The following is a 23,927-nucleotide window of genomic DNA, read 5'->3' as shown; positions in this document are numbered from 1 at the left end:
TCCCCTGGCTGGGGCAAAGGAACCCCCAGACCCCCCCTGACTGGGGCAAAGGAACCCCCAGGCCTCCCCTGGCAGGGGCAAAGGAACCCCCAGGCCTCCCCTGGCTGGGGCAAAGGAACCCCAGACCCCCCCTGACTGGGGCAAAGGAACCCCCAGGCCTCCCCTGGCTGGGGCAAAGGAACACCAAACATGCCCTGACTGGGGCAAAGGAACCCCAAACCCCTCCTGGCTGGGGTAAAGGATTCTTCCTGGCTGGGCAAAAGAACCCCAAACACCCCCTGACTGGGCAAATGAACCCCAAAGCCCCCGACTAGCGCAAAGGAACCCCAAGCCCACCTTGCCTGGGGCAAAGGTACCCCAGATCCTCCCAGGCTGGGGCAAAGGAATCCCCAGTTCCCTCCAGCTGGTGCCAAGATGCTCTCAATCCCTCCCAGGTGGGCCAAGATGCCCCCTGGTCTCCCCTGCTGCAGCTAAAACACCCCCCAGCTCTGAGGTTCCCCTCCTAAATGAGCCAAAATCCTCCCGAGCCCCCTTCGCCAGGACGGGGCGGTCCCGGGAGGGGAACCCATGCCCAGCTCTCACCAGCCGTGAAGATCTTCCCGGCGCCCGAGACGACGACGGCGTGGCAGGACGAGTCCCGGGAGATGTCCTGGAAGCACTCCACCATCTCCCTGCGGGGACGGCGACAGTGGGGACGGGGTCCGGGGGTCCTGGACGGGTCCCCGGGTGCCCCCCGTTACCTCCAGAACGCCACGTTCATGGCGTTCCTCTTCTCGGGGCGGTGGAGCTCCACGTGCAGGACACGGTCCCGCTCCTGCGTCACCCGCAGCGTCTCGAAGCTGCGGCCGGGCGAGCGCCGCTCCGCCGCCTCCGCCGCCATCAGCCGGGCCGGCACCCGCAGCGCTGCTGCACCCAGCCCGTCACCGGGGCGCTGCGACCCACCGGGGACGGACCGGGACCCACCGGGGAAGAACTGGGACCCATTGGAGAAGAGCTGGGAGCACTGGGACACACTGGGGAAGGACTAGGACCCATTGGAGAAGGGCTGGGGGTCTCTGGAGAAACGCTTAGGGCACTGGGACATACTGGGGAGGGACTAGGACGTGTTGGGGAAGGGCTGGGGGCACTAGGATGGGGCCAGGACCCACTGGAGATGGGCTGGGGGCATGGGGATACACTAGGAAGGGACTGGGATCCATTGGAGATGGGCTGGGGGCACTGGGACCCACTGGGGAAGGACGGAGACCTAAAGGCAAAGGACTGGGGGCACTGGGATGCACTGGGGAGGGACTGGGACCCGTTGGAGATGGGCTGGGGGCACTGGGACCCACTGGAAAGGACGGAGACCTAAAGGCAAAGGGCTGGGGGCACTGGGATGCACTGGGCAGGGACTGGGACCCGTTGGAGATGGGCTGGGGGCACTGGGACCCACTGGGGAAGGACGGGGACCTAAAGGCAAAGGGCTGGGGGCACTGGGATGCACTGGGCAGGGACTGGGACCCGTTGGAGATGGGCTGGGGGCACTGGGACCCACTGGGGAAGGACGGGGACCTAAAGGCAAAGGGCTGGGGGCACTGGGATGCACTGGGGAGGGACTGGGACCTGTTGGAGAAGGGCTGGGGGCACTGAAACATACTGGGGAGGGACTGGGACCCATTGGAGATGGGCTGGGAGCCCCTAGGGAGAAACTGGGACCCACTGAAGAAGGGCTGGGTGCAGTGGGACATATTGGGGAGGGACTGGGACCCCCTAGGGAGGAACTGAGGGTACCTAGAGAGGGTCTGGGACCTCTTGGAGAAGGGTTGGGGGCACTAGGATATACTGGGGAGGGACTGGGATCTATCTGAGATGGGCTGGCAGCCCCTAGGGACCAACTGGGGCACCCTGGGGAAGGGTTGGGGCCCACCAGCAGCTGCTGCGACACACTAGGGAAGGGGGGGGGGGTACTGGGCCGCGCTGGTAGAGGGCTGGGACCCACTGGAGGCAGAAGGGAAAGGCTGGGAGGCACTGGGGTTCGCTAAGGAAGGACTGGGAGCCGCGGGGGGTACTGGGAAAGGACAAGAAACCACTGGAAAAGTTCTGGGACGTACCGGGTCTGGGGGGCTCGGAGGGGGGCACCGGGGGCGGGGGGACACGGGGGGACTGGCAGGTTAACTGGGGGTCAAGGTTAGTGGGGGGGGTCACAGGGGGCTCCAGGCCTGGCCGGGGGCATCGGGGGGTGGGTGGGGGAAGCTAAGAGCGGGCGCGGGGTCGGGTCAGGTCGGGCCCTCCCCACTCACGTCTCCCCAGCAGCCCCCGCAGCCCCGCAGCCATCGGCTCCCGCACGGTCCTCCGCTGGCGGGGACACTGAGGGCGGTGGCCAGAGCGCCACCCCTTCCCCCCACGTGATGCGCCCGCACGGGGTGACTTCCGTTTCCTGCCGAGGCGGAAGTGCCCCTGTATTCCCCCCCCCCCCCCACCGAGGCGGAAGTGCCCCCTTCTGCCCGTCCCTACCGAGGAACCGGGGAGGACCGGGGTGTGTGTGGGGGGATTGAACCCCCTCAGATCCCGGCGATGGGAACAAAGCCACGGTTTCACCAAAACCCGCACCTCACCTTGCCCAATATCCCCCAAATTGCCCCAAACCCGCTGGGTTTGTTTTCCAAACGAGTTTATTGAAAGTCGGGGGGATGCAGCGGGGAGGGGGGGGACACGGGGAGCGAGCACATGTACATCCATTCTTAAAAATGCAGGCGGGGTACGGGGCAGGGCACCAGGTGGTCACTACTGAACACCAACCTTTAAAAAAAAGAGGGTTTTGGGGAAAAAAAAACAACCTGCTGGGGGAGGTCAGGGTCCCCCTCGGGGTGGGGGTCCCAGTTAGGAGGCGTGCTGGGCGGTGGAGAAGCAGAGTTTCAGCGTGTAGGGGTACGGCCCGTCTGGGGAGAAGACAGAGGAGGATTAGCAGGGTCTGGGGTGGGGGGGAGACACGGTTTTGGGGGCTCCCCCCACCCCAGGCGTCACTTACTGGGGTTCTTCATCTGGTAGTGGTTGAGGAAGCCGAGGGTCTCCAGGGCGTCGCTCTTGGAGTCCCACTCGAGCAGCCCCGAGGAGCTGCGCTCGCCTGCAGGGGGGTGTCCCTTCCTCAGCCCGGCGGCTGCGGCGGCCGTGCCGCCCTGCCCCCCGCGCGCCCCCCCCGGGGCAGGGAGCACCCCCCGGGCGGCCGCTCCCTGCCCCCCCGCACTTACTCTTCCCCGAGAAGACCTTGACCGACGAAGGCCGCTTGACGCCGAGCTCGTCGCAGATCTGTGCGGGGAAGGGAGGGGCGTTGGCGGGGGAGGCGGCGAGGAGGAGGAGGAGGAGGAGGAGGAGGAGGGGGGCGCGAAGGGCGGGCGCAGGTGTCGTGTCCCCCCAACCACGTACCTCGTAGAAGTTGTCCTCGGTCACCTCCAAGGGAGCGTTGAAGAAGTGGAGGACGTTGCTGGGGTGCTGGATGCGGTTCTTGGCCGCCTGCTCGGGCGTGGAGAAGCGGTTGTTGCGGGAGCCGCTGAAGTCCTTGTAGCTGCAGGACCCGTCCTCCAGGCCGTAGGACTGCCCGGGCATGATGGCCTGCTGCTTGGAGACGCTGCGGGGCGGGCGGCGCTCAGCTCGCTGCGCCCCCCGCCCGGCCCCTGCGCCCCCCGCCCGGCCCACACCTACCAGACGTTGAGCTTCTGCCCGAACATGAAGTTGTTGTTGAGGTGGGTGATGGCCCGGTCCACGGCGTAGCCGTCCGCCATCTCCACCATGGCCGCCCCCGGCTTGCTCTTCATGAACTTCACCTGGAAGGGGCCGGCGGTGGAAGGACGGACAGACAGAAGGAGGGAAGGAAGGGGCCAGCGGGGGAAGGACAGACAGACAGAAGGAGGGAAGGAAGGGGCCAGCGGGGGAAGGACAGACAGACAGAAGGAGGGAAGGAAGGGGCCAGCGGCGGAAGGACAGACAGACAGAAGGAGGGAAGGAAGGGGCCAGCGGCAGAAGGACGGACAGAAGGAGGGAAGGAAGGGGCCAGCGGCAGAAGGACAGAAGGAGGGAAGGAAGGGGCCAGCGGCAGAAGGACAGAAGGAGGGAAGGAAGGGGCCAGTGGCAGAAGGACGGACAGACAGAAGGAGGGAAGGAAGGGGCCAGCGGCAGAAGGACAGAAGGAGGGAAGGAAGGGACCAGCAGTGGAAGGGCAGACAGACAGAAGGAGGGAAGGAAGGGGCCAGCGGCAGAAGGACAGAAGGAGGGAAGGAAGGGACCAGCGGCAGAAGGACGGACAGACAGAAGGAGGGAAGGAAGGGGCCAGCGGCAGAAGGACAGAAGGAGGGAAGGAAGGGGCCAGCGGCAGAAGGACGGACAGACAGAAGGAGGGAAGGAAGGGGCCAGTGGCAGAAGGACAGAAGGAGGGAAGGAAGGGACCAGTGGCGGAAGGACAGACAGACAGAAGGAGGGAAGGAAGGGGCCAGTGGCAGAAGGACGGACAGACAGAAGGAGGGAAGGAAGGGGCCAGTGGCAGAAGGACAGAAGGAGGGAAGGAAGGGGCCAGTGGCAGAAGGACAGAAGGAGGGAAGGAAGGGGCCAGTGGCAGAAGGACAGAAGGAGGGAAGGAAGGGGCCAGCGGCAGAAGGACGGACAGACAGAAGGAGGGAAGGAAGGGGCCAGCAGTGGAAGGACAGACAGACAGGAGGGAAGGAAGGGGCCAGTGGCGGAAGGACGGACGGAGGGAAGGGGCGGCCATGGAAGGGAGCCCCCTCGCAGACCCCCCCACGAACGCCCGCCGCTTACCTTCTCCACGTTCCCGTAGAGGCAGAAGATGTTGAAGACGCGGTCGCAGTTCATCTTGGACTGGTCCAAGCCGTAGACCATCAGGACGGGGCTGTCGGCGTGGGGGCCGTACTCCGGCGGCGGCGGGGGCGGCGGCGGGTGCCCGTACTGGGGGCCGTACCGGCTGGGGCCGCGGCGGTGCCCCCCCACCGGGGGGCCCATCCTTCTCCCTTCGTAGTGGGGCGGCGGGGGGCCGTAGCCCTCGTCGTGGTAGTGTCCGTGGTACCCGCCGTGGGGTCCTCCTGCGCAGGGAGAGGGTTGGAGACCCCCCGGGGCGCCGTCTGCCCCCCACCCCAGCACTGCCTGTCCCCCCCACCGCCGTACCGTACTCCGCAGGGTGGTCTCCCAGGAGCGGGGGCTGCCGCTGGCGCTTGTTGGGGTTGCCGCCCGGGTCTCCTGCGGGTGGAAGGAGAGGTTAGGGTGGTCTTGGGGCGGGGGGGACACCGCTCCCCAGGGCGCCGGGGGCCCCTCCGGTCCCCGACACCCGAGCCTGGCCCTGGGGAGGCTTTGGGGATCCCCCAGCTACCCCAGGAGGGTGACGGCGGGGCTGGCTCCGAACCCCTGCGCCCCGCTCCCAACCGGGACCCCCGCGTCTCCTCCCAGCGGGGACGGAGAGCCCCGGCCGGAGCGAGGGGGCCCGATCCCGGGAGCTCCCCTCCCTCCTTCCCACCCACCAGGGACCAGCCCCGGCCCCCCCCTGCCCCCCGCCCCTAAGCTGACTAGGAGGGAGGTGCGGCGAGGGGAGCGCCCCACTCCGTGCCCCCCGGCCTCCGGGATGCTGCTAGTTTCTACACAGCCGTTAAAAAAAAAAAAAATCATAATAATAATAATAAAAAAATTAATGTACAGAAAGGAAAAATAAAAAGATAAATTAAATAATAAAAGGTGGCAAGACACCTCCCCGCCCCGACAAAACGGGAGAGGGAGCGAGACTGGTACAGGCAGCAAAGCAACAGCAGTAACAGGTTAAAACGAGCCATCACGTACAAGGCATAAACACGCTCATGTCACCGTACAGTTGCTCTTCTCTTCCCTTTACACGACCGGGTTTCGTACAGGTTTATTCCGAGTCGATTACAAAGATTGAAAAGGGCTACTTACAGCGGGAGTACAAAGTACAATGTCCATTGTCATATAAAAATTCTGTATTTCTCTTACCATTGGACGCTTCAAGAGTGAGTTAGCACAGTTCTGAAAGATGGCGTCCCATCAAACATACACTGCGACCCTGCATCACATGGTTTCAGAGTCATAAACACAGGTCAAAGGCACAAAACCGCTACAATTTTTCTTTAAAAAAAAAGTAAAATCTTTTTTTTTTTTTTTTTTTTAAAAAAAAGGTCTCACAGATGTTTTGTCCTCAGAAGATACCGAGAGAGAGGACATAAAGGTGTGATAAATGAGAGTGTTCCTCCGTGTTTCACCTCCTGCAATTTGTGTGGTGCTGTAACAAAATGGTGCTTCTGGCTCTGTGTAGCTCTTTCCCGTGTGCGTGTCTCCTCTGTAATGGAAATGTGTCTCGGCTCGAGCGCCGGCCTGCGCCAGACCCGCACGGCCCCGGCTACGGCCTCCTAGGGACCTGTGTGCCCTTGGGTGGGTTGCTTTGTGTTGGTTTGGTGTTTTGGTTTGGTTTGGTTTGTTTTTTTTTTGGGGTTGGTTTGGTTTGTTTTTTTTTTTTTTTTTCTCCGCTTGGCGCTGATATGGTGGCAGCTGAGGACTGCAGGAGAAACAGCGTAAAGCAAAGGAACTGCCCTCCCAAACCAAACCGTGCTGAGAGCAATCCTAAGGTCTTGGAGGGCCTCAGATCTACTCCGGTCTCCGGTAAGAGCGCTGCTGGGCTTGTTTTGAGGACCCTCTGGGCTGTGTTTTCTAGTTCTGTGTACATTCGTGGGTTCGGTTTGGTCTGCTTTTGGTAAGTAAAGGTAAATGTCTGCTGTGGCATGCTGCGCCTCTTTCTCTCTCTGTGCTGTAGATAGTCCTTGGGCCACGGTGTTGTGTCCTTGATGTAATGAGCTCAAACTGCTGCTTGTTTCTGGATGCTGCGTGTTTTCTCCAGTAAAGGTTTCTACACTGTGTGGTGTGAGGAATGTGCAGAGGCAGGTCACGGCCCATTCGGGACTTCCGCTGTAGTACGGTCCCCGGGGTTATGTGCAAATGACTGCTCGGAGCTGGGAAAGGCCACGTTACCGCACCCCCTGCCCGCTTCCCAGCGAGCCCCTCTCGCCCCTGCGGCTCTGCACATCTTCTACGTATGTACCTGGGAGGGGAGCTCTGCCCCTGCCCCTCGCTAAAGTCATGTAATGCCATTGCTTGCATCCGCACCCGAACGGCTCTGCAGCTTTGAAAAGCAGGGGTGTCCGGCGGACGGTGGCTCGGCGGCTCCCACAGCGGATCCCACCCCCCAACCCCGCGCCCGCCGCCGCCGCCACCCCCCCCGCCCGAACCCCCGTCCCCGCTTCGAGCGGTCGAGGCCACCCGGCGCCGACACCCCGGCTTTAAAACATGAAGCGTTTTACTTTCAAAAAGAAAAAAAAACCCAAAACAAGCATCGCCGAGCTGCCCGTGCGGGGCTGACCCTGCGCAGCCCGACACGGAGGGCGTCAACGGCCGCCCCGGCATCCAGCTGGGAGTGGGAGAGGTCCGCTCCCGCGAGCGCAGGGTTTGGGGGGTGTCTTTCCCCCTCCACCCCCACCCCTTCTCAAGCTCAAGGGAGCTGGCGTCTCCCCTCCGGTCTTACAGAGAGGCCGGGTGCCCCCCGCTGCCAGGCCAGGGGCGTCTCCAACTCGCCCCTCGGCTCCGGGAGGGTGATGCAGCCCCGGTTTGGTAAATCCGGTTCGGAAGACGAGGCACGCAAAGAGCCGGCAGCGGGGCAGACACAAGAAAGCAATGGCACTTCCCACCCTCCCCCCCGCCCCCTCAAAACACCAGAAACTCATTAAAGATAAAAAAGCCAACCGCGTATCGCTGGTGCAGAGACTCCCCCTCGCTTCACGCGCCTGACACCGGTGCTCCCCGACAAGCAATACGCAGAACAAACCGCCGAGAGAAACCCCCGGCCATCGCCGCTCGGATTTTCGACTCAATTCGCCCCGCCCCGAGCCCTCTCCCCGTCGAGCCCAGACCAGCTCCGGCTGAAGGTACGGGCAGGCGAATGGCATTACATATTGTGGGTCGGTATGAGAGTGCTGTGCCCGACCGTGTGCGTAGGTACAACGCGCTGCATCGGAGATTACCTTGTCCGCTGAGGTTGGGGTTGGTGTAGTCCCAGGTATCCTGGTCGTTCTTGAAAACGTTGAGGCGCGTGGGCTGCGAGGAACACCCGGAGGAGCGTCAGGCGTCAGCGGCGTCACCCCACGAGGGTGCGCTGCCGGCGGCGACGCTTACCTTGGCGTATTCGATCTTCAGCGTGCAGCACCCGGAGTAAATGTCGGCCCCGTTGAGGGACGCCTTGGCTCGCTGGGCGCTCTGCACCGAGTCAAACGTTGGCAGAATTAAGGACGTTTATGGAAATGAAAGCGCTTTTAGGGTGGGTTATGCTGTCCAGGAGGACGGATCCCACCACGCTGTGTGTCAGTACGGCTCCCCGAGCACACGGGTAATTCTCCCTCCCCGCAGCGGGCCAGCACACGGCAGAGGGCGGCTGAGGCAGAGCCAAACCAACCCCCACAGCAGAAACAACACAAGAGGGGCAGCCCCGGGGCTATGGGAGCACGGAAGGATATTCCACCATGGCCTGGACACCGTTTTTCCTGAAGATAACGATCCTCTGCACGGGGCCACAAGGGTTGCAGATAGTGTACAGCACGTCCTGCGGGAGAGGAGAGAAGCAGTGAGGGATCCGGCTGAAACACACTGGCAGCCCCCCAGGGCCCCCTCAAGCAGCAGATGCCAGGGTCAGGAGAGATCCACGTGCCCGGCTCCGTGTTCCCAAAACCCTTGGGTCCCCCCGGCACGTCACCCACCGTCGTGATGGAGTAGATAGGGTTGAGGATGGTGAAGAGCAGGACGTTGTTGACACCCCTGGAATCGTCCGTGTCCCCGGGGCGGGATATCTTCTGGCTGGTGGAGTAGTTGACAAAGGCGGGGTGACCGGCAATGTAGATCTGGTTGTCGGCCGCGTAATTAACAGCGTTGCAGGCGCCGAGGATATCCTCAAACTCCACCAAGGCTTGTCTCTTCTTGGGCATCACCACCACGTAGCTGGGGCAGCAAAGGCCACGGTCAGACCGACGCTACAGTGCTGCCACGTGCGTCCCCCAACGCGTCTCCTCACCTGATGGGGCCAAACTCCTGCAGGGCCTCCACGAGATCAGCCTCCACGACGCCGTCGATCAGCCCCCTGATGTGTACCACCGGGGAGGCAGGCGTCTTGTGGGGGTCGTCGTAGTTCTCCTGGCAGGAGAGGAGGGGTTAGCTCTGTACAGTGCCCGCCCAGAGCCACCGACGCCTTTTTATTCCCCCCAAAATTACGCTTATCTGGGGCGCCCCCAAGAAAAACTACCCCAGATAAGGTCTTGGCTGCCGCTCCGAGAATCTCAGCCCACCCTCCACCCATCACCGTGGCCGAGGGTCCCATCCCTTGGTTAAGAGAGGGAGCAGTTTTGAACTCGGTGTGACCGAAGAGCTCCCGGAGCTACTGGGGGACACCGGCGAAGACCCTGCAGGGCCCTGCCTCCCCCCAAACCGTTCCCAGATGCTCTGCAGGCCCCTGGGGTCCAGCCCTGCCCCTCAAGAGACATTCCCCCTCTCCCTGATGGTGCTGAGCACTCCATGGCCTGACTAAGCCAGGGCTGAGCCTGTGCGCCCCCCAGCCCTGACCTGAGCCCCCCCAAGTCCTTGGCCTACCCTGTGTAGCCCCTCCCCAGCCACTGGCCCCCCCAATAATCCTCTCACCCCCTCCTACCCCCCAGGCAGTTCCTGACCTCCTAAATACCCCACAAACCCCCAGTCAGTCCCTGATCTCCTCAATACACCCCACACCCCCTCCTGCCCCCCCAGGCAGTCCCTGATCCCCCAAGCACCGCCCAAATCCCCTCCCGTCACCCCCGCCTTACCCCGCTCCGCACTTCCAACCCTCCTTAGGCCCACTCTGGCCTCGTTTTAGCCCCCCCCCCCTCGTCAGGCCCCGGCCGACTCCCCACAAGCCCTAACCCCTCCACCATACTTACCCGCCACCAAGGGGCACGCTTAGCCCCGTTCTGGCTCCCTCCTACCCCCCTCCTACCCCCCAGCCCGCCCCACCGTGCGCCCCCCGCCCCAGACCCCGCCGTGACGCCCCCGGCCGCCCGCCGGCACCGCTCACCGCTCCAGCAGCGCCGGGCCCGCCGCCGCCCCCCCCCGGCCCGCCAGGCCCGTGCGGCGGCGGCTCCGCGTTCTCCGTCTTCTGGCGCTTGGGAGCGCGGCCACCCTCGCCGCCGCCGCCACCCCCGCCGTAGTAGCGGCCCGAGCCGCCCCCGCCGCCCCCGCCCGCCGCCATCTTCCCCATCTCGCCCCCGCGGCCGCTGCCCTCCGCGCTCTGCGGGCCCCGCCACCGCCGCCGCGACATGGCGCCTCACTCCACCGCGCCGCCTCCGCCACGCCCCTATTGGCCCGCCCCCCCGCCACTCAAGGCGGGACTCGCGGCCCATTGGCTCGCGGCGCTGCCCTTACGCCGCCGGCCCCGCCCTCCGCCGCCATTGGACCCGCCGGACCGCCGGCTCTGCGCCCATTCGCCCGCGCTTCTGCCCATCAGCGGCGCTGCCGGCTTCTATTGGTTGCACTCCACGTCCGTCCGCCCGCCCACCGAGCTGGTTGGCTAGAGCGGCTGCCTGTCTGAACGGTGCCCCGCCCTTCTTCATGGCCCTGCACTCAGACTCCACCTTCGTCTACCGCCTCTCCGACTGCTCCCAGAGGGCCATTCGGCAGCGACTCCTCAGACTATTGGTCAAAGGCAACGCCAATCAACCACTCTTCGCTCTGATTGGCTTCTCTCATGTCTCTCGCATCGTCTTCAGCCCGCCAGGGCAGCTCCCCACCCATTGGCTAACCATCTCGCCTATCAAACCACCCGCGCCTGCCGCCCCGCGCCCCGATTGGTCGTCTCCCTCAGCCTTCACTTCGGATTGGCTCGCGCCCGTTGGCGGGGGCACTACCCACCGCGCCCCCTCAGGTCGGCACCCCCGGGACCCCCCCCCCCATGGCCGGGCAGGGTCCCCCTGGGGATCCCCCTCAACGGGGCAGCGACCCCCCACGAACACCCCACAGGGCCGGGCAGGACGCAGCCAGGTTTTACAAATAAGACGTTTTATTGCACAAAAACTGGGAGAAGGCAGAAAAATGAGGGGTCGCGGTCTCCGTGGTGACAAGGGGGGGCCACAAGGGGCCCCCCAGGCCGTGCACTGCTGGCGGGGGCAGCCCCAGTACCCCAGTTCCCACCCCCCTCCCCGGTCCCTGGGTCAGAACGCCTTAACCCCAGCATCCCAGGGCTCCTCCCACCCCAGTGTCCCCCAGTAACTGGGGCACCCTATCCCAATAGCACCCAGTAACCAGAGACACCCCCCCCATGCCAGTACCCCCCAATAATCAGGGACCCCCCCTTCTCCCCAATAACCAGGAACCCACACACCAGTAACCCCTTGTTCCCAGCCCCCGTAGCCCCCAGCATCCCGGGGACCCCCCCAGCATCCCAGGGACCCCCATTCCTGTCCCTCCACTCCCTGGTGGTGACAGGAAAGGGGCCCGAAGCACCCCCCTCCCACCGAAACCCCCTGCCCCCCCGGCCTGTGTGTCCCCCCCAGCCCCCAGAAGAGAACAGGCGATGCCGATAACCCGCCTCTGCAGCCATTTCATGTCACCCCCCTGCTACGGTGTAGGGGGCCCGCTGCCCCCCTGGCGATCACCGTCACCGTTGGGGGTCTCGCCCTTGCTTCCCTGGGCCTTGCCGTTGCCCCCCTGGGCCTTGCCGTCACCCCCCCGGGCAGCCCTGGCGTCGATGGCGGCGTGCTCCCTCTGCACCAGCTCCTCCAGCTCCTTCTGCAGGGACAGGGACGGTGAGCGAGGCAGGCATGCAGCGGGGATGGCGGGGCACGGAAGCCGGGACCCCCCCTAAATCACTGCTTTTTGGGATGGAGGGGAGGTACCTTCCAGCCCAGCAGCTCGGCCAGCGCCAGGCAGCCGGCGTCACACTCCCCCAGCCAGGCCACGTCCCTGCGGGGACAGAGGAACCCATGGGAGGGGGCACAGGTGGGTCCCCAAAACCACCTTGGGGGTCCCCGACCCCCCAGCACTCCACTACGGCGTACGGAGCTGGGGGCCCTGACGACCTGTGTTGCCCTGCGGAAGCCAGGGTCCCAGCCCCCCAGGGATTCCCCCAGTCCCCCCCAAATGCCCCATGGCCCCTCCCAACCTCCCCAAGCCCCCACTGACCCCCACAACCCCACCCCCACCCCCAAGCCCCCCCTGCCTGTAAGCCTTGTCCGAATCAAAGTCCATGCCGCAGCCGAAGCCCATGAGGGACATAAGGGGGTCGCTCTGGGGGGTGAAATAAGGGTGATGGGGTGGGGGGAGCAGCAGCACCTGCCCGCTCAGTGCCCCCCAACCCCCTCTCCCTCCCCCCCCCCCCCCACTTTAGCAGTCCCTCCAAACCCCCTCACCTGCCCCGTCTTCTCCTTGTTGATGAGGAGCCGGGGGGTGTTGGTGGGGACCCTGCGGGGCGGAGAGAGGAGGGGACAGTCACGGGGGGGCAGTGGGGAGCAGGGAGGGCAGTGGGGAGTGGGGGGGGCCGGGGGGGCCCGACCTGCTGACGAGAGAGGCGAAGGGCTGGACCTGCAGCGAGGTGCCCATGATGAGGAGCAGATCGACCTTTTGAAAGTCCTGGGGGGGATGACGGGACACACAGGTGTCACCATGTGGCGACTGTGCCCCCCCCCCAGTCCGGGGGGGGATGCAGGACCCCACGTCATGTCCCCTCAAACCACTCACCGACTGTAGGAGGGTGAAGAAGCGCGATGGCAGGCTCTCCCCAAAAAAAACGATGTCTGGGGGGGGCGGGAGGTGAGTGGAAGGGCTGAAGGGGGGCCCCACACACCCCCCTGGAGCATGGTGGGGGCAGCACGGCCTCCCTGACCCCTCCCCACTCACCAGGCTTCACCACGCTTTGGCACTTCTCGCATTTGGGGACGAGGGATGAGAAAATCCTTTCTGGAAGAGACGGGGGTGGGAGAGCTCAGTGGGAGGGACAGAGGGATGCAGGGTGGGACAGAGGGACGTGGAAAGGGCAGAGGGACACGGGGGGGGGATGGAGGCATGCTGGGGGAGCACAGGCTCCCGTTAGGACCCCATCCCAGTGGATGGGGCCCCCCTGCCCAGCCAAGGGACACGCTGCCCCCACCAGTCGCAGAGGCACCCCAGGGGGGTCCCACACCCCCGTCACATCCTCCCACATCCCCCTCACACCCCCCCACGCCATACCCTTCATCCACTGGAGGCTGTAGGGCTGCCGGCAGGAGGGGCGCAGGCAGTGGGAGGTGAAGAAGGTGCCGTGAGCCTCCACCAGCAGCTCGGGCTCCAGCCCCGCCACCCGCTCCAGTGTGTCGATGTTCTGCCGAGGCACGGGGCAGGGGTGGTGAGGGGGTGCCCCGACCCCTCCCCAGGACACCCCCAAAACCCCTCCTCAGGGCTGGGGGTCCCTACCTGGGTGTAGCAGCGCAGCAGCAGCCCCTTCTCCTGCAGCAGCCGCATGAAGTAGTGACAGACCGTGGGCTGGGGGGACACACAGATAGAGCAGGGGGGTCACTTTGGGGGGATAGCCCCCACAGACTGTTTTTTTGGGGGGGAGGGGGGAAGGGGAAACACAGAGAGGGGAAACTGAGGCTGGGGAGGGACTTACCTTGAATTGCCCTGGATAGAGCTCCCGGGCCAGGGCAAAGAAGGGCTCGGGGTGTTGCTGCAGGATGAGAGGAGGCTCTCAGGGGATGGAGGGAGTCTCCGAACCCCCGGAGGGCCAGGACCCTCCCTGGCAGGGCCAGGATCCCCCTAAAGTGTGGGGGTGGGTATGGGGGTACCTTGAAGAAGCTGATCTCAAAGATGGCCTCAGGGTAAGGCAGGTCATAGCTCTGCAGGTTGGCGTAGAGCCCGGTGCCGGGCGAGCGGAAATCAGGGATCCCGGCAGCTGCGGGGGGGGGCAGGGGGCGGGGGGCGCATCAGGGTCCCCCCGTGGTGCCGTATGTGTGTCCCCCACCCTGTAAGCCCCCACCCCAAACTGTACTCACAGGTGGAGATCCCGGCGCCCACCATGCACACGACGTTCTTACCTGGGGGAGGGCAGAGCAGACAGGGGTCTGAGGGGGGGACACTAACCCCCCTGCACCCCAAATCCCCCCAGTCCCCCTCAAATCTCCCCCCAACCCCCCAACTCCCGCCCAGCCCCCCAGAAATCGCCCCGTACATCTCTCACTCTGCAGGAACCGGCTCACTCCCTCCAGGCTCAGCTCGTCCAGCACCTTCTCTGGCTTCTCCCCGCCCAGCCCCAGCGTCCGGGACAGGAGGCTCCGCAGCAGCTCCACTGCACCGGGGGAGGGGGATCAGCCACCGGCACCCACCCCACCCCCGGGACCGGGACCGGGGCCTCGCCGCCGCTCCCCGCCGGGACCGCCGTGGCCCCGTGCCGCCCCCGCACCTACTTTCAGAGTCACCCGAAGCGCCGGGCTCGGTATCGGAGGCCTACGGGAGACCGGAGGAGGGGGGCGGGGATCAGCCGGTGTTGGCGGGGGTCTCCATCCCCGGGGAGGCCCGACCGGGGCCTGGCCGCCTGCACCGGGCACTCACCGGCGACTCCGCGTCCTGCTCCGCCTCGTCCCCGCGGGCACCGGGAGCTGAGAGAAGAGAAGAGAAGGACGACAGTGTCAGCGATACGCTGGGAGGGGGGAGTCCCGCCGCACCCCCCGGCCCGGCCCCGCCGCCTCCCGTTACCGTCCGGCTCGGCCATGGGCGCCGGCCGCTGCCCAGGCCACGCCTCCCAGCGTGCCCCGCGCCCCGCCACACCTCCCGGCGTGCACCGCGAGTCGGCGCTGATAGGCGGAGAGCGCCGCGCTTCCCGGCGTGCCCCGCGCCGCCCGCCCAACCATTGCAGCCGCACCTCCCGGCGTGCACCGCGGCGCGGCGCTGATAGGCGGAGAGCGCCGCGCTTCCCGGCGTATACTGCGCGCACCGCGACGGAAGCGGCGCGAGGAACTACGGGTCCCGGCAGGCCCCGCGCGGCCGCCATCGCCGGGCCCGGCGGGGATTTCCCGGGACGGCGGCGGCCCCATGGCGGCGCGGGCCTGAGCGCGGCCCAGCCCGGCGGCCCGGCGATGGCGGCCGCGGAGGCGGCGGCGCCGACGCCTCCCGGTGAGGTGAAGCGGCCCGAGGGCGATGAGTGGTGCGACAGCGGCCTGGGCTCGCTGGGTGAGGGGCAGCTGGGACTGCTGCCCGCCAGCCCCGGGCCCGCCAGCCCCGGCACTGAGCGGCCCGGCTCAGGCCCCGGCACGGCGGCTGTAGGCGCCGTCCGCCTGACCGAGGCCCCCGAGGAGGAAGAGGAGGAGGAGGTAGCGGCCGCCGTGGACCCTGCGGCCTGGCTACGGCACGTCCTGGCCTTCCTCACTGAGGACGGTGATACGTAAGTGAGGGGGAGCGGGAACGGACACGGGACCCCCTTCCCTGGGGGTCTCAGGACCCGCACCGCCCGCTGGGGAGATCCTCCTGCGGGGGGGCGGGTGGGATTCCCTAGCCCCGGGGCGGTGGGTGAGAACCCTTGTCCATCCTAATGGCTCCGACAGCAGGTCCCGCCCCCCCGCCGCGGGGTCTCCTTTGCCCGCCTCCCCACGCCCCCCCGCCCCGGGGTCTCCTTTGCCCGCCTCCCACTCCCGGGGGTCTCCTTTGCCTGCCTCCCCCCCCCCTTTCTCGGGGATCTCCTTTGCCCCCCCCAGCACACACGGGACCCTGCTGCACCCTGAGGGGTGCACACACCCCCCCCCCCCCAGTTCTGCTTTTGCCCTGTCTTGCTGGGGGCAGCAGGGCCCCCCTGTAACGCTGCCCCCTGCCCCCCCCAGGGCCTTGCATTTGGCCGTCATCCACGAACACGAGGCCTTCCTGGACTCCATCCTGGCGTACACGGGGGGCACCGAGTACCTGGACCTGCAGAACGACCTGGGGCAGGTGTGGAAAAGGGGGGAGGGGGTTGGGGGGTGCCCCCCAGCCTCTGCGCTGGCCCGGGGGGGCTCCCTGTGCCCCCAGCCCTGAGGGGTCTCTCTCCCTGCAGACGGCGCTGCACATCGCCGTCATCCTGGGCCTGTCCGGCTTCGTGCGGAAGCTGCGGGCGGCGGGCGCGGGGCTGTGCGTTCAGGAGCGCGGGGGGCACACGGCGCTGCACCTCGCCTGCCGCGAGGGACGCCGGAGCTGCGCCCGTCACCTCCTGGGACCCCCTCGAAGCCCCCCGGCGCCTTGCGACGAGGAGGTGCGCGCCCAGCTCGACAGCGTCAACTACGACGGTGCGGCGGGGGGACAGATGGACGGGGACGTGGTGTGGGGTGGGGGTACACGGGAGGGGGATGCAGTGGGGCTGTGGAGCTGTGGCAGGGGGCACAAGCTGTGGGGGAGGGGGGGTGGGGATGCCACGGGGCTGGGAGTCCCCTGCGGGGCCGGGGGTGTCTGCAGCAACATCCCCGCCTCCGCTCCCCTCCCCGGCAGGTTACACCCCCCTCCACGTCGCTGTCCTTCGCAAAGACCTGGAGATGGTGGAGCTGCTGCTGAGCGCTGGTGCTGACCTCAACAAGGCGGTGAGCGCTGCCCCGGTGGCATGGGGGAGGGTCCTGGGGGGTCCCCTGCAGCCCCCTGATCATCCCGTTCCCCCCACCAGGAACCCAGCTGCGGCCGCAGCCCCCTGCACCTGGCGGTGGAGGCGCAGAGCCCTGAGGTGGCTGAGTGCCTCTTGCGCGCCGGCGCCGACCCCGCCGCCCGCATGTATGTGGGGTACACCCCCCTCTACAGCGCCCGCCACCGCCCTGACCCCCGCCTGCCCCAGCTGCTGCGGGATTTCGGGGCGCAGGAGCCCCCTGGGGACTCTGATGACAGCCCTGACGAGGGCGAGAGTGACAACAGTGATGTAAGTGCCCCCTGACCCAGATTGCGTGCCCTCAAACCCCCTTGTCTCCTCCACTGATGGGGGGGGGGCTCGCCTCTCTCCTGGCAGCCCCCTAAAATTGAGGGGGGCTCGCCCTGCTCCCAGCAGCCCCCTGGGGCTCTGCGAGGGATGCTGAGCGCTGGCTGTGTGTCCCCCCAGGAGGAATATGATGACATCATCATCAACAGCGGGCGCTGCATGGACTGACGGGCCCCCCGATGCCCCCCCACCCCTGCATCTCCCCCTATTTATCCGGGGGCTCCCGAGGCCGTTGGCTGGACTTTGGGGGAGCCCCCGCTCCCCCCCACCCCAACCCTGCCACCTCCCCCCGCCTCCCCCCAGTCCCAGTCGTAGCGTAGACGATTTAGATCGGTTGTTGTAAAATAAAGAGGTGTTCGGCCACTGCGTAGCCCACCTGCCACCCCCTTCCTCCTCCTCCTCTTCCTCCTGGTGTCAGCACCAGGCAGGGGCTCCCGGCGCCCACCTGAAGCCCCTGTCCCCCCCCATCCCCAAGGTCCCCATCACCACTGTTGCCCCACCCCGGGACCCTCACTGTGCACCCCCAGCAGCTTCCCAGTCTCCCCAGTTTCTCCTCTGGGTGCTGTGCTGACACGGGCTGCCACGCGGCGCACACGCGTGTGCGAATGAACACAGAGCACGCACCCACGTCCTCCCGGGGGCTGCGGCTCTCGGGATGGGGGGGTGAAGGTGGTGTTTATTGCAGGAGCTCATTAGCACCAGGGACTGGGGGGGGGGAATGCGGGATGGGACACCCGCGCGTCCCCCCCATGGGATGTGTCCGTGTGTCCCCGTCCTTGCAATGTGTATCTTCTGCCTCTGTGTTCCGTCTGGTGTGGGGCTGCCCTCGGGTGTCCCCCTGGCCTTGGGGTACGGTGTGGGGGACACCTCGGGGTCCCCCTGCCTCAGGCCACCTGGCGGCCCCCCCTGGGCTGGTTGGGCCCGATGTAGCGCAGCAGCGGGGCCGGGGGCTGGGTGAGCACGGCCTGGCCGACAAAGGGCTGCAGGGCGGCTGGCACACGGACACTGCCGTCCTGTGGGGGTGCAGGGCAGGGTGAGCCCCCCTGTACCCCCCCAGCACCCTGGGGTGCCCCCCCGCCCCCCTCCCCCAGCACGCACCGGCAGCTGGTTGCACTCCAAGAGAGCGATGAGCATCCGGGAGACAGCGCAGGCAGTGCCGTTCACCTGCAGAGGGGCCAGAGGGGTTTAGTGGGGAGCAGAGGGGTTTGGGGACCCCTGGGGGGGATTAGTGGAGAGTAGAGGGGTTTAGGAGCCCCCTGGGGGGGGTGTTAGTGGGGGCACAGGGTTGCAGGGACCCCCCGGTGCCCACCGTGTGTGCATGCTGCAGTTGTCCGGCCCCATCCGTGTACATGATATTCAGGCGCCGGCTCTGGTAGTCGGTGCAGTTGGAGGCACTGGAGATCTGGGGTGGGGGAGCAACGGGGGTTCATAGGCATTTGGGGACTCCCCCCAGGTCTCCTGATAATGGGGAGCCCCCCACCTTGACCCCAGGGCCCCCCACAATGGGGATTCCCCCCACCAGTTCCCCAGCAAACCCCAGAATGGGTTGACCCCATGCAAGCCCCCTTAACAGGGCAGGATCTGCCCTCAGATGACTGGGGGACCCTGTAATGGGGGGGGCACCCTGTGCAGGCCCCAAATTAGGGGGGTTTGCCCCCCTCCCCAGGGGATTTCCTTCCCCCCCGGTTGCCCTCACCTCCCCATATTTGTCCCGCCCGGGCATCCAGGCTTCGATATCGAACTTGCGGTAAGCAGGGAGCCCCAGCTCCTCCGTGGGCATGTCGAGGACACTGCGGGGAGCGGGGCTGTCAGTGGGGCGGGACGACAGGAAGGGGGACACACACAGAGCAGGGGGACACGGGGATGTCCCCCCCGCCCCGCCCTCACCGGTAGTGCAGGCCCAGCTCGGAGAACATCTCCTTCTGCAGAGCCAGGAACTCATCCAGCAGCGCCTCGCTCTCGGTCCCGCTCTCGGCTGCTGTCACCCCAAACATCTCCACCTGCGGGGACAGAGGACAGGGCTGTGTCCGTCTGTCCATCCCCACCTCCCCTGGATGCCAGCGTCCTTCCACCAGTTCCCCCAGTACCTTGGTGAACTGGTGGACACGGTAGAGCCCCCATGGCTCCCGCCCCGTGTCCGTCTCGGCCCGGTAGCAGGTGCTGGAGCAGACGACCCTGGCCGGAGCAAGGGGGTGAGGATCCCCCAGACACCTGGGTACTCCCTGGGAGGGGTTGGGGGTGTTGTGTTCCCCCCCCCGCCCCAGCAGGGAATGGGTGCTCTGGGGGAGTGGGGGGATCCCATACCTGATGGGCAGGTCCTCCAGCCGCACGGCGTGGTCCATGAAATACCCTGGAGCAGAGGGATGGGCTGGGGGGGCAGCGCGGCTCCTGGAGCCCCCCACAAAGGCACAAACCCCCATTTCCCTGGGTTTCACCCCGTTTTTCCTCACCTGCAATCCCCACCTCGGAGGTGCCGGCCAGGCAGAGGTCCTCGAAGCGGGAGGGGTCGATGTTGTAGACGGGTGAGGGGCTGGCGTTGAGCTGCACGCCGCAGCCCTCCTGCGAGGGGAGGGGGGCACGGGGGTGTCATGGAGGGGGACACTGAGGGTCGTAGGGTGGGGGGATGCGGGGATGGGGATGGCACTCACAAAGACGGCGCCTCGCAGCAGGTCAGGGACCGTCATGGGCAGGAAGCCCTGGGGGAAAAGGGGCATCAGGGGGGCGTGGAGACCCCCCCCCCCGCCCCCAGGACCCCCCAGAACCCCCCCGCATACCTTGGCCAGCAGCTTAGCCAGGGTGAAGCGCACGAGCGCGTGCTCCAGCAGCGCGCCGGCCCCGCACAGGTAGTAGGAGCGGTGCCCCGAGACGTGCGACAGGCGCCTGCATCACGGGGGGACACACACGCACAAACACGCGTGTTGTGGGGGGACACGTGTGATGCCGGCTGTCCCCGCCCCGGCGCCCGTGGGTGCTCACCGCTGGCGGATGATGTCCAGCCCCTCGCCCAGCTCCAGGTGTCCCTTCGGCCTGAAGTCAAACACTGTGTGGACAGAAGTGTGGGGAGCCTTCCTCGCCTCGGGCACCCTCTTCTTCCTCCCCAAAACCTTCCTCACCCCAGGGACCCTCCTCTTCCTCACCCCCAGAACTGCCCTCTACCCCCCATCCCCCCCCACCGCCTACCTCACCCCCAGGACCCTCCTCTTCCTCAGCCCCAGAACTGTCCTCTACCCACCCCCACCGCCTACCTCACTCCAGGGACCCTCTTCTTCCTCCCCATAGACCCTGCCTCACCCCTGGGCACCCTCCCCCTTGCTCCCCCCCCCCCCCCCCCCGCCGAAATCCCCATCACTTCAAGGTACCCTCCTCCTCCCTCCCTCACGTTGAGCCTCTCTCAGCCCCAGGGGACCCTCCTTGCCCCCCCCCCCCCCCCAATCTCTGCAGGGACGCTGAGGTCCAGTTCCCCCCTCCCCTCCCCCGGCGTACCTGGCTTCTCTCCCACCACCTCCAGCAGCTGGGCCTGGCTCTCGTCGCCAACGGGCTGGGGGCAGAGGGGATGTCAGGGGGGGCGGGGGGACGCGGCACCCCCCCCGCCGTGTTGTGCCCCCCGCCCCAGCTCACCGCCTCGGGGTGGGTGCGGTTGGGGAGCTGCAGAGCATCGAGGTAGAAGCGCTCGTCCAGGGCGGCCTCCTCGGCCAGCAGCACCTGCAGCTGCAGCCGGATCTGGCGGCCGCGGGCGCGCAGCGCCGCGTAGGCGGGGAGCTACGGAGACACGGCGCTGGGGGCGCGGGTGGGCACGGCGACCCCCCCCCCGGCACCCTCCACCGGGGTGCGGGGACCCCCTCCCCGTGCCCCCAACGGCCTTACCGCCTCCGCCGTGTTCTTGTCATGGGATGCCTGCGGGGGAGATGCGGGTGAGGGGGGGATGTGGGGGGGACGCGGGGGTCCCAGGGGGTCCTGGGGGACAGACTGGGGGGTCTCACCATCAGTGCCCGCACGCCCTGGGCCACTTGCCCCTTCTCGGCCTCCAAGCGGGCGATGCTGTCCCGCACCTCGCCCAGGCGGGACCAGGTCTGCACCTAGGGAGGGGCCGGGTGGGAGGGGCCGCTGCGGACACGCCCCTTCCCGCCCACAAGCACCGCCCCAACAGGACACAGCCCTCCCGGCCACCCTGCAAGGCCCCGCCCCTTCCTTCAGCCCCGCCTCCATCCGTCTCCACGAGCCTCCAGCCCCGCCCCTTCCCCGACAGCTCCGCCCACACCCTCAAGCCCCCGCCCCCTCCAGCCCCCAGCCCGCCTCTTCCCCCTCGGCCCCGCCCGCACCCCGCCCCGCCCCTTCCGCCCCACCCCCGAGCCCGCCCCCTCCAGACCCCGCCCCCTCAGCCCCGCCCCGCTCACGATCTGGCGGAGGTCGGCCCCCCGCAGCGGCCCCCGCCGCCGCTCCAGCTCCCGCTCGCTCAGCGCCGCCACCTCCAGCTGCGGCCGCGCGCTCAGGCCCTCGCGCACGTGCTCGTACAGGCGGCTCCGCCCCGGCCGGGCCCCGCCACCGCCCCCCACCCCTCGCCACCCCCGCCCCGCCACCCGCCGCGCCGCCGCCAGCGCCCTGGGCGCCGCCATCTTGGACGCCGGCGCGGGGCTGAGGCGCGTCACGTGGCGGAAGGGGCGGGGCGCGGCCGGCGCTCTGGCCACGCCCCCTCCAGAACTACCCCAGGCCCTTTCCCAGCGCTCCCAGAAGCACCCCGTGTCCCCCCGGTGTCCCCAGGTCCCCCTATCCCCACCCCCAGTGCCACCAGAACCCCCGCGTCCCCAGGACCCCCTCCAGACCCCTCCCCCGTGCCCCTGGTACTGTAAAAGCCAGCTAAAAGAACTCTCAGACTCAATTTCGGGAGTTTAGAAGCAGGCATTCTTTTATTACAGCGCCGGGTGCACGGGGCATAACGGGCCTGCACACCCACTGGAGCTCAGATACGACATTTATCCATGACGGGCTCGGGGCGGGGGGCAGTCAGTCCTTTCGCCCCTCAATTGAGTCAGGGGTTGCAATTTCCCCCCACCGGAATTCCTTTCCCCGGTTTCATGATTCGGCACCTTCTGGGCCAAGATGTCCCCTTTTATGGCTGCTGATGGATTTGTGCCCTTCCTCACCTTCACGCCCTTGTAGCAGGATGTTTCCACTGTCAGTCCTTGAAGTTTTACTGCGTCGTGTTCTCTTAGGAGGCCCTTGTCGACGGGGCATTCATTGCTAATACCCTCCTCTCTGGCCCAAGCGTTATTAACTACCTTGTTGAAATTCCTAACTGTGATAATTTCCTAACTACTAATAACCCCTGTGCTATTCCATCTCACCCAAGAATAACAGATATATATAAATAGTTCAGCAACAACTCTGGTACATTGGCCGGACGTAAATTAAGTACATGCCATCCACCACAAAAGGCACAGTGGAACCTTCTATCTTTCAGCTTTTATCCAAGGTATCACCCCCAGGCACCGCTAGCGTCCCCAGGAGCCCCCCCGGTGTCCCCAGGTCCTCCTAGCCCTCCCCAGTGCCCCCAGCTTCCCCCCTCAGTGTCCCCAGGACTCCCCCCTGATCAGTGTCCACAGGCTCCCCCCCAGTGCCCCCAGCTTCCCCCCTCAGTGTCCCCAGGACTCCCCCCAGATCAGAGGCCCCTTCACAGTGTCCGCAGGCTCCCCACCAGTGACCCCAGAGCCTGCCATGTCCCCACCAGGCCCCTTCCCAGTACCTGCAGGCTCCCCACAGTGTCCCCAGGGCCTCTTCCCAAAGTCCTGAGCGCCCAGGTCCTCCCATGTCACCTGCATGCCCCTCCCCAGTGCCCCCAGGCTCACCACCAGTATTCCCAGGCACCCCCAGGCTCTCTTCTAGTGCCCCCAGGTCCTCCCATGTCCCCCCCAGGCCCCTTCCCAGTGCCCGCCAGCGTCCCCCAACACCACTCCGCAGTGCTTCCCGCACAGCAACAGCCTTTAATGGTTGCACTAACGGCACAGACGCTCCCCGCAACGCAGAGGGGCCCGTCCCCGCTCCCTCCCCTCACTTCTTCTTCTGGACGTGGGTGCAGTCGTACTTGCCCCGCACGATGGTGAGCTTCACCCCCGGCAGGTCCTGCGTGCGGCCGCCCTGCACCAGCACGACGTGGTGCTCCTGCAGGCTGTGGCCCTCGCCGGGGATGAAGCACACCACCTCCTTCCCGTTGCTCAGCCGCACCCGCGCACATTTGCGGTTGGCCGAGTTGGGCTTTTTAGGCTTCCGGATCAGGTTCTTGATCACCACCCCCTTGATCTGGGGGCGGCCGAAGGTGGCCCCCAGCTTGGGCGGCGGCGGCTTGGGCCGGCCCTGCCGGTGCATCTGGTTGAGGGTGGCCATACCGCCGGCCTGCTGCGGGCAGAGGGGCACCGGCCACCTCCCGGGCGCGACGGCGGGCGGCAGCGCCCCGGCAGCTGCGGAGGAGGAGGACATAGAGAGGGGTCAGCGGCCGCGGGCAGTGGGAGGGCCCCGGGCAGGGACGGGGGACGAGGCGGGGTACGCACCGCAGCCGCGCAGCGAGGCCGCGGCCCTCAGCAGAGCGCGGAGCGGCATCTTACGGGCTCGCAGCACCGTGACCGGCGGGGGCCTGAGGGAAGGGAAAACAACCGGTTAACACCCCATCCTACGGGCCCGGGGTGGGGGGGCACGACCGCATCATCCCACACCGGAGCCGAACGCAGGAGGCACCACCACGCTCACCTCACGCCGCTGCCATCTTAGCGCGCCGCCGCCCCCTTCCGCCGCCGCTCCCTCCGCGCTGCGCTCTGATTGGACAGCCAGAACGCCAATCTCCCGCCCTTCTCTCTGTGATTGGCCACATACCTCCTTTAGCCGTCCCTGACCGCCACCGCTCCTACGGGTGTGCGGCGGGGTCAAACACTGCTCGCCC

At 66.8% G+C, this 23,927-nt stretch overlaps 6 protein-coding genes across 9 annotated transcripts; 1 reads left to right on the top strand and 5 right to left on the bottom strand.

The window, feature by feature from the left end:
• Positions 1 to 487: 487 nt before the first annotated feature.
• On the bottom strand, positions 488 to 2,417 carry ECH1 (enoyl-CoA hydratase 1). 2 transcript variants are annotated; one of them, XM_075076424.1, is made up of 3 exons: positions 2,280 to 2,417; positions 741 to 903; positions 488 to 671 (listed from the first exon to the last, which is right to left on the bottom strand). In XM_075076424.1, the coding sequence occupies exons 1-3, from the start codon at positions 2,311 to 2,313 to the stop codon at positions 503 to 505; spliced, it is 366 nt and encodes a 121-aa protein (XP_074932525.1). In that variant the 5' UTR covers positions 2,314 to 2,417; the 3' UTR covers positions 488 to 502. The 2 variants fall into 2 exon arrangements, with proteins under 2 accessions (XP_074932525.1, XP_074932524.1); XM_075076423.1 differs by having other exon boundaries at positions 741 to 906; positions 2,280 to 2,414.
• Positions 2,418 to 2,633: 216 nt separating this feature from the next.
• HNRNPL (heterogeneous nuclear ribonucleoprotein L) lies at positions 2,634 to 10,401 on the bottom strand. 2 transcript variants are annotated; one of them, XM_075076420.1, is made up of 13 exons: positions 10,127 to 10,401; positions 9,098 to 9,216; positions 8,787 to 9,024; positions 8,547 to 8,632; positions 8,209 to 8,305; positions 8,058 to 8,130; positions 5,149 to 5,220; positions 4,786 to 5,066; positions 3,679 to 3,800; positions 3,403 to 3,604; positions 3,228 to 3,285; positions 3,008 to 3,103; positions 2,634 to 2,918 (listed from the first exon to the last, which is right to left on the bottom strand). In XM_075076420.1, exons 1-13 carry the CDS (start codon positions 10,367 to 10,369, stop codon positions 2,860 to 2,862), a joined length of 1,746 nt encoding a protein of 581 aa, XP_074932521.1. In that variant the 5' UTR covers positions 10,370 to 10,401; the 3' UTR covers positions 2,634 to 2,859. The 2 variants fall into 2 exon arrangements, with proteins under 2 accessions (XP_074932521.1, XP_074932520.1); XM_075076419.1 differs by having other exon boundaries at positions 3,008 to 3,136; positions 10,127 to 10,400.
• Positions 10,402 to 11,089: 688 nt separating this feature from the next.
• Positions 11,090 to 14,847, bottom strand: SIRT2 (sirtuin 2). Of its 2 annotated transcripts, XM_075076421.1 has the most exons (16): positions 14,773 to 14,846; positions 14,629 to 14,675; positions 14,484 to 14,523; positions 14,249 to 14,365; positions 14,073 to 14,114; positions 13,866 to 13,972; positions 13,691 to 13,747; positions 13,495 to 13,563; positions 13,273 to 13,402; positions 12,943 to 13,002; positions 12,784 to 12,839; positions 12,599 to 12,675; positions 12,456 to 12,507; positions 12,266 to 12,333; positions 11,943 to 12,009; positions 11,090 to 11,835 (listed from the first exon to the last, which is right to left on the bottom strand). In XM_075076421.1, the coding sequence occupies exons 1-16, from the start codon at positions 14,786 to 14,788 to the stop codon at positions 11,665 to 11,667; spliced, it is 1,176 nt and encodes a 391-aa protein (XP_074932522.1). In that variant the 5' UTR covers positions 14,789 to 14,846; the 3' UTR covers positions 11,090 to 11,664. The 2 variants fall into 2 exon arrangements, with proteins under 2 accessions (XP_074932522.1, XP_074932523.1); XM_075076422.1 differs by lacking the exon at positions 12,266 to 12,333 and having other exon boundaries at positions 11,700 to 11,835; positions 14,773 to 14,847.
• Positions 14,848 to 15,020: 173 nt separating this feature from the next.
• Positions 15,021 to 17,381, top strand: NFKBIB (NFKB inhibitor beta). The gene is made up of 6 exons (XM_075076373.1): positions 15,021 to 15,457; positions 15,891 to 15,996; positions 16,100 to 16,328; positions 16,528 to 16,616; positions 16,697 to 16,942; positions 17,120 to 17,381. Exons 1-6 carry the CDS (start codon positions 15,153 to 15,155, stop codon positions 17,165 to 17,167), a joined length of 1,023 nt encoding a protein of 340 aa, XP_074932474.1. The 5' UTR covers positions 15,021 to 15,152; the 3' UTR covers positions 17,168 to 17,381.
• A 274-nt stretch (positions 17,382 to 17,655) lies between these two features.
• On the bottom strand, positions 17,656 to 21,627 carry SARS2 (seryl-tRNA synthetase 2, mitochondrial). Its single transcript, XM_075076372.1, has 16 exons — positions 21,394 to 21,627; positions 20,980 to 21,075; positions 20,864 to 20,893; positions 20,618 to 20,758; positions 20,483 to 20,537; positions 19,976 to 20,039; positions 19,774 to 19,879; positions 19,648 to 19,695; positions 19,450 to 19,558; positions 19,304 to 19,349; positions 19,087 to 19,174; positions 18,887 to 18,999; positions 18,696 to 18,789; positions 18,309 to 18,401; positions 18,098 to 18,163; positions 17,656 to 18,012 (listed from the first exon to the last, which is right to left on the bottom strand). The coding sequence occupies exons 1-16, from the start codon at positions 21,610 to 21,612 to the stop codon at positions 17,884 to 17,886; spliced, it is 1,497 nt and encodes a 498-aa protein (XP_074932473.1). The 5' UTR covers positions 21,613 to 21,627; the 3' UTR covers positions 17,656 to 17,883.
• A 1,330-nt stretch (positions 21,628 to 22,957) lies between these two features.
• MRPS12 (mitochondrial ribosomal protein S12) lies at positions 22,958 to 23,838 on the bottom strand. Its single transcript, XM_075076306.1, has 3 exons — positions 23,737 to 23,838; positions 23,542 to 23,622; positions 22,958 to 23,451 (listed from the first exon to the last, which is right to left on the bottom strand). The coding sequence occupies exons 2-3, from the start codon at positions 23,588 to 23,590 to the stop codon at positions 23,045 to 23,047; spliced, it is 456 nt and encodes a 151-aa protein (XP_074932407.1). The 5' UTR covers positions 23,591 to 23,622; positions 23,737 to 23,838; the 3' UTR covers positions 22,958 to 23,044.
• Positions 23,839 to 23,927: the final 89 nt, after the last annotated feature.

Source organism: Phalacrocorax aristotelis, chromosome 30, assembly GCF_949628215.1.
Source record: "Phalacrocorax aristotelis chromosome 30, bGulAri2.1, whole genome shotgun sequence".
NCBI classification, from domain to species: Eukaryota; Metazoa; Chordata; class Aves; order Suliformes; family Phalacrocoracidae; genus Phalacrocorax; species Phalacrocorax aristotelis.
The sequence above is the reverse complement of the archived record's forward strand: the minus strand, read 5'-3'. Positions and strand labels throughout refer to the sequence as shown.

What these genes read in the sequence shown, in the direction of transcription:
- ECH1 (XM_075076423.1), bottom strand. Translation starts at nt 2,313, where the DNA reads ATGGCTGCGGGGCTGCGGGGGCTGCTGGGGAGAC. An exon ending in GCGGGGGCTGCTGGGGAGAC is followed by an intron (nt 907 to 2,279) that starts GTGAGTGGGGAG and finishes GGCTGGGTGCAG; the next exon opens with CAGCGCTGCGGGTGCCGGCC. An exon ending in ATGAACGTGGCGTTCTGGAG is followed by an intron (nt 672 to 740) that starts GTAACGGGGGGC and finishes CCGTCCCCGCAG; the next exon opens with GGAGATGGTGGAGTGCTTCC.
- HNRNPL (XM_075076419.1), bottom strand. Translation starts at nt 10,369, where the DNA reads ATGTCGCGGCGGCGGTGGCGGGGCCCGCAGAGCGCGGAGGGCAGCGGC. An exon ending in TCTACGGGAACGTGGAGAAG is followed by an intron (nt 3,801 to 4,785) that starts GTAAGCGGCGGG and finishes GGCCCCTTCCAG; the next exon opens with GTGAAGTTCATGAAGAGCAA. An exon ending in CAAGGTCTTCTCGGGGAAGA is followed by an intron (nt 3,137 to 3,227) that starts GTAAGTGCGGGG and finishes CGGCCGCCGCAG; the next exon opens with CCGCCGGGCTGAGGAAGGGA.
- SIRT2 (XM_075076421.1), bottom strand. An exon ending in CAGCCTCCAGTGGATGAAGG is followed by an intron (nt 13,003 to 13,272) that starts GTATGGCGTGGG and finishes CGTCTCTTCCAG; the next exon opens with AAAGGATTTTCTCATCCCTC. An exon ending in GATTCGGACAAGGCTTACAG is followed by an intron (nt 12,010 to 12,265) that starts GCAGGGGGGGCT and finishes CTGTCCCCGCAG; the next exon opens with GGACGTGGCCTGGCTGGGGG.
- NFKBIB (XM_075076373.1), top strand. Translation starts at nt 15,153, where the DNA reads ATGGCGGCCGCGGAGGCGGCGGCGCCGACGCCTCCCGGTGAGGTGAAG. An exon ending in CTCACTGAGGACGGTGATAC is followed by an intron (nt 15,458 to 15,890) that starts GTAAGTGAGGGG and finishes TGCCCCCCCCAG; the next exon opens with GGCCTTGCATTTGGCCGTCA. An exon ending in GTGCTGACCTCAACAAGGCG is followed by an intron (nt 16,617 to 16,696) that starts GTGAGCGCTGCC and finishes TCCCCCCACCAG; the next exon opens with GAACCCAGCTGCGGCCGCAG.
- SARS2 (XM_075076372.1), bottom strand. Translation starts at nt 21,612, where the DNA reads ATGGCGGCGCCCAGGGCGCTGGCGGCGGCGCGGCGGGTGGCGGGGCGG. An exon ending in GGTGGTGGGAGAGAAGCCAG is followed by an intron (nt 20,040 to 20,482) that starts GTACGCCGGGGG and finishes CTGTCCACACAG; the next exon opens with TGTTTGACTTCAGGCCGAAG. An exon ending in AACTGCAGCATGCACACACG is followed by an intron (nt 18,164 to 18,308) that starts GTGGGCACCGGG and finishes GCCCCTCTGCAG; the next exon opens with GTGAACGGCACTGCCTGCGC.
- MRPS12 (XM_075076306.1), bottom strand. Translation starts at nt 23,590, where the DNA reads ATGCCGCTCCGCGCTCTGCTGAGGGCCGCGGCCTCGCTGCGCGGCTGC. An exon ending in GGCCTCGCTGCGCGGCTGCG is followed by an intron (nt 23,452 to 23,541) that starts GTGCGTACCCCG and finishes CCTCCTCCGCAG; the next exon opens with CTGCCGGGGCGCTGCCGCCC.